General features: G+C 39.7%; 1 protein-coding gene across 2 annotated transcripts; it reads left to right on the forward strand.

Moving 5' to 3' along the window:
- Positions 1 to 1,533: 1,533 nt before the first annotated feature.
- Positions 1,534 to 4,104, forward strand: LOC117619637. 2 transcript variants are annotated; one of them, XR_004584596.1, is made up of 3 exons: positions 1,534 to 2,807; positions 3,606 to 3,971; positions 4,065 to 4,104. XR_004584596.1 is itself a non-coding variant. In XM_034349636.1 (2 exons), the coding sequence occupies exons 1-2, from the start codon at positions 1,970 to 1,972 to the stop codon at positions 3,803 to 3,805; spliced, it is 1,038 nt and encodes a 345-aa protein (XP_034205527.1). In that variant the 5' UTR covers positions 1,899 to 1,969; the 3' UTR covers positions 3,806 to 3,972. The 2 variants fall into 2 exon arrangements, 1 of the variants encoding a protein (XP_034205527.1); XM_034349636.1 differs by lacking the exon at positions 4,065 to 4,104 and having other exon boundaries at positions 1,899 to 2,807; positions 3,606 to 3,972.
- Positions 4,105 to 9,886: the final 5,782 nt, after the last annotated feature.

The following is a 9,886-nucleotide window of genomic DNA, read 5'->3' on the forward strand; positions in this document are numbered from 1 at the left end:
TAATCTAGTTTTTTTATTTTTATAATCGTTCTAGGCCTACTTTAATTTTTATTTTTTAACAGCTAATAGGATATTGGCACATGAGTTGATCTATAGTATTTTTTTTACTACTTTCTGTTAGGTTATTTTTAATTTAAATATTCACTAGCCTCTCTCCGCGCGCTTCTGCATCTGTTAGAGGCTCTTTTAAAAAAAATTTGAATTTATTTTGGAATTAAAAAAGATAATGAGTAGTTGTGTTCTATAAAAATATGATCCATTATCTGATTTTTCTTTTAATTTTAATTTTTTTAATATGAAAAAGTGTGAATTTACCATATTATTCTCATTTTATTAATAATTTCAATTCTTAATGTTTGCATTAATCAATGACATTTTCTGGTATTTTAAATATTTTATCATTCTCTACCTTTTGCTTTGTATATATGGATATAGATAATAATAAAATACTCCCTTTCATTGAGATATTGTTATGCGTAAAATCGTATACACACCACATTGTATTGAAATGTTATAGTGACTAAACTCTTCAAGTATCTTGCAATTATCAGATAAGGAGTTAATAATCACACAGGAAAATATTCAATTTATATCTTTCTGGTTATAATAGTCATGATGCATTTCACACCTTTGTTGGTTTAGTCAATGCTGTTATACTTCAGAATTCAGATAGATAAGAAAAATGAATCTTTTCACTTGTACTGTTTTTGCTCTCTTTGATATTTACTTTCTCAATGAGTTTTTCAAGAATATCGCTCACCATGAAACACACTGAACAAAACTCTAAAATACAACTATTCATATATTGCTCGAACTTAAATCGTTTTTTTTCCTCCAAGCATACAGACTCAAACGCAACTTTATTAAATTGTTTAAAATGGTTAATTCCTAATTTTTTTTGCCATTAAGTTTTCTTGACAATATTTTTGTTTAAACTTTCGTGATTTAATTTTCTAATTATTTTTAACCTTAAAAAAATTTAAATTCCAAAACATAATGTAATTTCACACTTAATTGGGGTTTTCTCTTCAACAAGAATGAAAGGAGAACTACCAAAATTAACAAAGTGATGAACAAAAAATAATTTTGGTGGATTATTATCGCGTTTGGAGTGAGTTTTGGTGTTTGATTTTATTTTGATTATTTAATAATACTATTTTGGCCATTGGATTTGATTTTGAGACATTGGAATTTTTTTTTTTTTGGGTACAGTTGGATTTGCTCAAATTAAATCTTAGCCGTTATATATAACGATAGAAATTAAAATTGGAAAAGAAAACGAAACAGTAGTTTGAAGGAAGCCGTTGGATTCTTACGATCCTTTCATCCCAGCTCGTTATGTGTCTTGACGACAAGGGCCCCACGTCTTCTCATCCATTAATCCCAACTCAATGAACTCCCTTTTCAAACCCAACAAAAAAGAAGAAAAAAAAAAAAGCGATCTGATTTTAATGCTCTTCTTTATCATGCATTTTGTCCAGGATAGGGGACTGATTTTCCAGGCCAAGTGGGCAAAACAGTAGAGATTTTAAAATCAACTTTCCGAACGTAAAATTAAAGTGGCGCGTTTATGAAAAAGTTTCCTCCCATCTCCTCCCACTTTCCCCCCCTCACTCCTCTAGAAGAATACCGGTATATATTTTTCATTTTCGGAATTTCCATTTTCTCTCAACTCAAACGTCATTTGCTCGTCATCCTCCTCCTTCAATCCAACCACAACCATTTTTAGCTCGAATCTTCTAAAACTACTACTTCGTTGTAATTGGATATTATTGATTTGATGGGTAGAGAGCGAGCTTATGTTGATGACGATATTGATGAAAGTAAGTTCAAGACTTCGGAAGCAATGAACCGCTAGAAGAAAATCTTCAGTGTTCAAGCTGTGACAGTTGAGCGGGAGGTCAAATTGAGTGACTTCGAGGATCTTGGGCTTCCCAGAATCTTCAAATCAAGAGGTTGGCTTTTGGCAATGGGTCCTTCAGAGCCTGCTAATATCCAGATTGTCCAAGAATTCTACGCAAACATTCCTCCTTTCTCCGCCGAGCAGAAAACTCCACCTGGGTTGGGCCCTTTTGGTTCTTGTTTGTGGGATGAGACTCTGCATTTCTCTAGCGGTCGAGAATACCCTGACTCATTTGATGTGTATTTGCGAGGTAAGGTGTTAAATTTCTCTGTTTCTGGCATTGCCCAGTTGCTTAAACTTACTAGGCCAAACCCAAATGAAAAATCACCTGGTTTTCCTGGGCTTGTTGTTGATAATCTTGACTTGAAGGTGGTGAAATCTACTTTGGGTTGGAACAAGAGGGTCAGGGTTTTGCGTGAAAATCGACTGAGTGATTTGTACAAAGTGCTTAACAGCATAGTGAGATATAATATCGATCCTCCTTGTCACGTTATCCCTTCTTTGCTTAGCCCTGATAGAGCTCGCCTTCTTTATGCCATTGGGAACAATGTACCTATTGATCTGGCCACCTACATTTTTCGTGCCATCTGTCGTGCTGCATTCCCAACTTCCATGCCCGACTCCCTGCCTTTTACTTCCTTGATCACACGCTTCGCCATGGCTTCTCACGTGCCAGTTGAGCCTACGGATAAGCTTTATTCTCCTTGGTCGCCTTTGGACAACGTGGATATTTTTGGCTATAGCTTTACTCCATCTTCTCCGGCAGTCAAGCAACCTCAAGCGGTGGTGAGCCACACGCCCAGTATGGCCATACTTACCAATGGCGTTGCTGAGCACAGGGGTGATGTGCACCCCGTTTCCACCCACTCGCTCATCCCACCTTCTTCGAAACAGCCATCTGCAGGTCAGTCAAATGTTAATAGACAGACGTTAACAACAACAAATGTAATTTTCCTTAGATTACACTTGGACATTCAGCTTATTACTGTAAAATGCATAGGCCCTTATTGTTTTTAAGTGCAGGTGGTAAAAATTTCCGGGGGTTTTCGTTGGTAGCATCATAGTTAGTAACAGAGTTGAACTTATAGTAAGCAATTAGGCATCAAACATGGCACGTTTCTGTGATTAGTACTTATGTCCTTCAATTGTGTATATATTGTTTGCATGGTAAGTGGAAACCTTTAGAAGATAAGCTCTCTGTTTGAAATCACATCTGCATTCTTTTAAGGTTTGGTGTGAAGGATAAACCATGAAGTAGTCTACTAATGTGATAATGGCTAATATTTTCACATTTTCCTGTCTTCGTTGCCTCTGTTCTTGAAAACGTATAAAGTGATGGAGAGGTCTTATTATTTTTGGAAAATTTTACAATGTTCCCACATCCCTGTAATTTGTACATTGATAATAAAATGAACGACTCAGATACTTCATGTGACAATGAGGTATGAACTTCATCACATTTTGTCTCTTTAAGGTTGTAATAGTCACGATGCATTTCACACCTTTGCTGGTTTAGTCAATGCTGTTATACTTCAGAATTCAGATAGATTAGAATCAGATGATTGCTTTCTCTCTGCTTGTTACCAAATACTCTGTCAGTTTAATATCTTTGTGTGTAAACAATATAAGAAAAACGAATCTTTTCTCTTGTGCTGTTTTTGCTCTCTTTGATATTTACTTTCTCTCTGTGCTTGTGCTGAAGAAATAATGGAGGCTGAAGAAGAAAATAACAGCAATTTGATTCCTAACTCGCATGCTTGTATAAATCCGTTAACTTCAACTTCTGACTCGCATCCAAATGAGAAAGTGAAAAAAGATCCATTGGAACATGCAGCTGGTGAGGTGTCAAAATTACTGCAGGAGTTTTTGGCAAGTCAAATGAAACTACAACTCAAAGGATAGGAGGTCCTTGGAGTGGTTTCAAAGATACCTAACCTCAGTAGATTGCAAGTTTTTAAAGCTGTACGCATAATATTGAATGGTAACCCAAAAGAATTCTCTCTACTGAAATCTCTTCCTGATGTTGAGAAGACAAAGTGGATACTCTTACTAATTAGTCAATCTGAAGGTAACTTTCTTGATAAAAATTGAGCCAATAGCTCAGGGGATATAAAATAGGTCTTAGACATAAAGCCACTTATCAACATTTACTTTCTCTCAGGAAAAGAAGAAAGTTTGAGATACGCTATCCCTTCTGGCCACGCTATCCCTAAATGCTTCTACTCCAAATTAAAGAGAAAAAGGAAAGTATGAACCAATTGGACAGAATATACTTGCACATACTCCCTCCTTGAATGAGTTTCAGTAAGAAAGCTAGTGTAGCCAATTGGACAGAATTTACTTGCACATACTCCCTCCTTTGATGTAGTTTCCAAGTGCATCACCTTGTGATACCTCTTCATGTTTTCAATTAGTATTGCCTTGTGACATGCCAATTTTCTTCAATGATTATATACAGGGAGCAGAGTGGCCAATTCTTTCCTTTCATAATTCAACATCTTGTTCTGGGCACATGGTAGAAGATGCCTTCTTGTAAACAGACTTTTTGTATTTGGTCAGGCTTGCAATGCTCTATTTTGTGGATTTTAAGATTGTATTAAGCTTACTTGTGAGCTGCAAAATGCCTTGTACCAAAGTTTATGTATAAAATGTGTGCTAAATCTTGTGTGTAGAGTACAAGATTGAAGGTCTTCCTGGAAAAGCAATCACAAGCATTTTCTCTTTTCAATTTGTAGAAATGTTCAAGTTCTTGCCCATTACTTGCACATATATAGTGTTGTGTACCATAAAGGCTCCATCTTATGCAATTCCATCAAGGCCTGCAGGCCAATCACTGCTTTCTCTTGGATATTACAAACATTTGTAGAGCCATAATGAAAACTTGGTAGGCAAACACAAATACGTGCATTGACCATTTGCTTAAACTTGATAGGCTAGCAAGAGCTTGTAGCTCAAGTGGTTAAGAGTATCTATCCTTACACTTGAGGTCCTAGATGTGATTCCCTCCTCTCAATATCGCTTGTAACCAAAAACAAGCAAAAAAACTTGATAGGCCAGACCCAGATGAACCTGGTTTTCATAAACTTGTTTGCAGCTTGATAGTGGCTTATTAGAGTCCAAATTGGTTGGGAAAGTAATGTCCACTAGTTTTAGCAGATACCCTTTGGGACAATGTTGAACAGAGCACTTCACTTGATTGTTAATGACTAGGGCCCCAAGGGTATGTTCTTGGTATGTTACCTTAGGCCTAAAATAACCCTTTTGTTGTGATGAACTTTGAAGGGTGACCAAGAATGTACAAAATTTTGTTCATTAAGCCATAGTGTAAGCTGAGAATGAAGAAGGTGGAAAAATAAGGCACAAATGGGAAGATATCTTGCATTCTTCTTATTTTTAACAGACTTTTATATATACAACGTAAACCAGAAAATAATTATATAAAATAATGAAATTCCAAAACTCTTTTGGATCTGAAAGTCTAAACGTTTTCATTTCTTCAGTTTTCCTCTCACTCTTTGGTTCTCCATCAATTTATTTTTCATCATTCTCTCATCTCATCCCTCCTTTACATGTATGCAATCATTGTATATTAAATGAGGAGAAGTGAGGAGAGGAGTAGAGCTGGGTTCAGGGTTGGTGACAAAGAAAATGAAATCAATCAATGATGGAGATAGATGTCCAAAGAAAAATATTTTGATGAAGTAGAGAAATTGTATTTTTGGGAAGAGTTGAGTGTCTAGAGAATGGTGAGAATAAAAATAGAAACCCATTGAAACACCGAGTGTAAACAGAATTCTTGGTAATATGAAATTTTTCTTTCACATTCAAGCAGTCAAATCACATGAAAAGTTTATGAAGGAACTATGTTGTAACTACTCTTAACCACTTGAGCTATACGTGTCAAGTTAGATCTTCAATAATGTAGTAACACACTCTTCGATAATGCCTCACAATGTTAGATCTTTCATAGTGAAAATTAAATTGAAGAGTGAGAAAGTGATTTCTAAGAGCAACTCCACCGCTCTACACAAAACCGGGCAAAAGGCTGCCCTTGCAAGCCCAACACCCTCCAGCGCGCAAGATTGAGCCAGTGCAATCAGTGGGACCCACCAACCTGGGCAAGCCCAAAGGCAATTCTCGCATGGGCTTCAGCCCGAGGGCGGTGACATAAGCGCACGGAAATTCAAATTTTTTTTACCGTTGTCGCGTGAATTACATGCGCCAACAGTAAAAAAATTTGACTTCCGCGCGCTGACGTCAGCCCTGACAGACTCCAACGGCCATTTGACACGTGTCGCAACCGGGCTTCTCCGATGGGTTTTTTTCTAGAAATCCGACGGTCTTTGTTTTTTTGGCTAAAAAAATTCAAAAAAAATTTGAAATTTTTTTTAAAAAATACCAAAAAATTCTGTATTTTTTCCCTATAAATACCTAACCATTTTATTTACTTTCCACACTAAATCTTCATACAATTTCTTCTCTGTTTGGGCCTAAAATTGACGCGCCAAAATCAGAAAAAAAATAAAACCCATAATGAAATTTCCCACTCGGCCCAAAAGCTTGGGGACAGTAAAATTAGGATCCAGATGGCTTGGGCTTTTACGCTTTTATATCAAAAACAAAAGTTCCCAGCCCAAGAAAGCCCAAAAGAAAGAAACCGACATTTGGGCTTTAAAAGATCAGCCCACAGAAACTGTTTGGATTCAAGCCCAAGAAACTAAACAAATATATCTCCCACGTGGCTACCTCAGCTATTGAGAGGGTCAACATTTTCAACTAGAGTTTTTATGGGAAGAGACGTCTCCGGGGAACTACCGACAGGAAATCAAGAAGCCCACCTATTTTCAGAGATTTGTTTTGCCCCGAAGACAATAGTCCATCTTTTCAAAAGGATTCACAGGCCATGCCTTCTCAATTATAACAGGAAATAAGGAATTATTCAGAGAGTACAGAAGAAAACCAAACCGCCATAAAAAGCACACACAAGCGTTGGCGTTGGTTGAAACAAAAAGCAGTCACCCAGGGAACTAGGGAAGGGATCACTGGAGACTATTGAGAACTTGTCTGCCACGGTTGATAAAGATCTTTTCTAAGAGATCTTTTTGCCGCCCATTTAAAATTTAGAAAACACCTCCAGGAGAGGATCTCTTATAAAAACAGAAGCAGGCAAGAAAGAAGAAAAACAATCAACTCATCAATCAAAAACACAACACCAAGAAAAAGCCAAGAGCTCACTTGAATTCCAAAATTCAGACTTAGAAGACAAGTCTTCTAGAACGAGACACCTCGTTACAAATTTGGTTCAGCAAAAGCCAAGACAAGCAGAGTTTGAGTTTTCACAGACGCGGAGCCCCCAGAGAACTCAGGACGAGTCTTATTCAAGAACAACTCTCGTAGTACGATCCTTAGCTCATCAGACCATCGAGAATAGCCACTTCTGTCCCTTTCAAGCAGGAGGAATTGCAGTTCTGCCTATTCAAAAGGCCTCACAAAGCGTGAAGAAAACGTAAAGCTCTGCCAAAATCCAACTTTGGTATCGATTTGCAGGTCAACCTAGCATTTGAAGTCACAAAGCAGTGCGGACCAATCCAGATATGTCCAGTCCAGCCTACAGCAGAGTCTTCCATTCAAGCGGAAACGAAGTTCCGACAGTCCTTTAACTTGTCTAGAGTTAAATATGTGTATTTATTATCTTGCAAAAGGCAGTTCTGCCTAAAACAGTCCACTTCTATCAAACACTTCTGGCCAGAACAGCCGTTTTCTTTATATACTGAGATAAATTATGAAAGTCCTTACCAGCCTAAGGCAAGAAAAGAACTTACTTGGGAGATATTCCTCCCCCAAATTCACAATCGTTTGATTTTTAGAAGTAACTTGGGGCGCAAGTTATCTATTCTAAAAAGAAGTCTGCTAGAATTCACGTTGCTAGCAGTGGCACGCTCGCACACCAAAGAAAGCTGACTTGCCTGACCAGTACTTGGTCTCCAAGCCAGTGGGGAACTTCGCCCTTCCATCACAGGAGCTAAACGCGAAAACGGGTGAACAATTTGGCACGCCCAGTGGGACATCTCGGTATACATACTTCAGCAGAACCGTTCACAGGTTTACACATACAGGAAGCTCTAGCCAAAATTCATACTAGATATGGAGACAAACCAGATGGCTCGCAGGGAAGGTTCCGGGTCAGAAGAAAGCGACGCCAGACAATCAGCTCGCGGCAGCACAGGAAGTAGACATTCTGGAACTAACTCCAGAAGGATGAATCAAATACAGGAGTCAATACTCCGACAAGAGGTCACGGTCCAAAGGAGCCAAGACACTCTCAATAATATGACAGCAATGATGCAATGGCAGGTTAACAGGCAGTTCCGGAAAGACCGAGAGAGCGCCATGGCCAGAGTCCAAAACCCCGATGCTGTAGTCCAGCAGCTGGATCTCCCTCATGGTCCTCCACCAGGATTGGCATGGCCATACCAGGAAAATCCTTTAGTTGCACAGATAGCTGGAGTACCAGATCACAGAGAAGTCCAGGCTGGTCCAAGAGAGGGAATCCTTCCTAATCAAGAGCAGGAGGTCCCAGCCCAACCAAATGACCTTGTATTGGTTCAGCAGAACCAGCCAGAACCTCAGCCCATTCCACCCTTGGTGGTCCAGCATGATCAACCTTTGGCATTTCAGCCAGAACCACCAGCTGTATTGCCATATAGACCCAGAAGGATGGTCCCTAATCCATTCCCTCCACCCGCAAGAGGGAGAAGGGGCAGAGGGGGCAATAACCTTTTTGCTAACCAGGACAAGAATAGACCGGGGGCAAACTGGAGAAATCACCCAGATATCGAAGAGCAGGAAGGACACAGAGAAGAACCTCCACTCAGACCATACAGAATGGAGCCCAGAATCGATTACATTCAGGCAGAACAGGGAGAGAATCCTCCCCCCATCAACGCTCTGAATGATATAGGGGCATTGCAAAGAATGATCAGGGAAATCATGGAACCCGAGGCCAGAAGAGGTGAAAGGCCTATATACAGGAACCCATATCCAGCCTGCATCGATCAAATACCATTACCTCCAGGCTTCAAAGTACCAAACTTCACCTTGTTCAACGGGGAAGATTCCCACGCTTCCTCAGTTGAACATATAGGCAGGTTCTCCGTCCAATGCATAGCTATTGAGAACAACCCTTTGTTGAAACTAAGACTCTTCGGCAATTCTCTCTCCGGACAGGCTTTCACCTGGTATACTAGCCTGCCAGCTAATTCGGTGCAAACTTGGGAACAGATGGAAAACGTCTTCCATGACTATTATTACAGGATCCAGCCAGAAGTCACCATTAGTGATCTGGCTTCCCTCAAACAAAGCGAAGATGAACCAGCCCAAGACTTCATAACCAGGTTCAGAAAGCTTAAAATGAAGTGCCGGATCCCCATGGAGGAGAGACATTTCATCCAGATGGCCCAAGCTGCCCTTAAAATCTCTCTCAGAAAGAGGTTCGACGGGATATTGTTCGGGGACCTGGCAGAATTGGCTGATAAGGCTTCCAAATACGAGGAGCTGCTCAGAGAGGAACAACAGAGAAGGAACTCCTCTAAAGGCACTTATTACAAATCCCCTTCCTCTTCGGTCCACCTAATTGGGGTGGAATCACAGGAGGACACAGAAGAGTCAGAAGAGAAGGAGGTTTCGGTGGCCAGAAATGGCAAAACTAAAACATCCTATTAGTTGCAAAGCCCTTACAAAGCCACCTAAAGACCAAAAGCCACCACCATTCACGGGAGGATTCGTTCCCAACAAGCCAATGCAGAACAAGGTTTACTCTTTTGATTTAACCAAGGTTGATGCTTTGTTCGATGAAATGCTGCTGCAGAAGGCAATAGAAACGCCTCACAGAATACCCAAGCCGGAGGAACTCAAAGGGAGACAGTACTGCAGGTGGCACAACTCTTGGAACCATTCCACCAATAGTTGTGTCGTTTTCAGGGA

The sequence above is a fragment of the Prunus dulcis genome, chromosome 2 (genome assembly GCF_902201215.1).
Source record: "Prunus dulcis chromosome 2, ALMONDv2, whole genome shotgun sequence".
NCBI lineage: Eukaryota > Viridiplantae > Streptophyta > Magnoliopsida > Rosales > Rosaceae > Prunus > Prunus dulcis.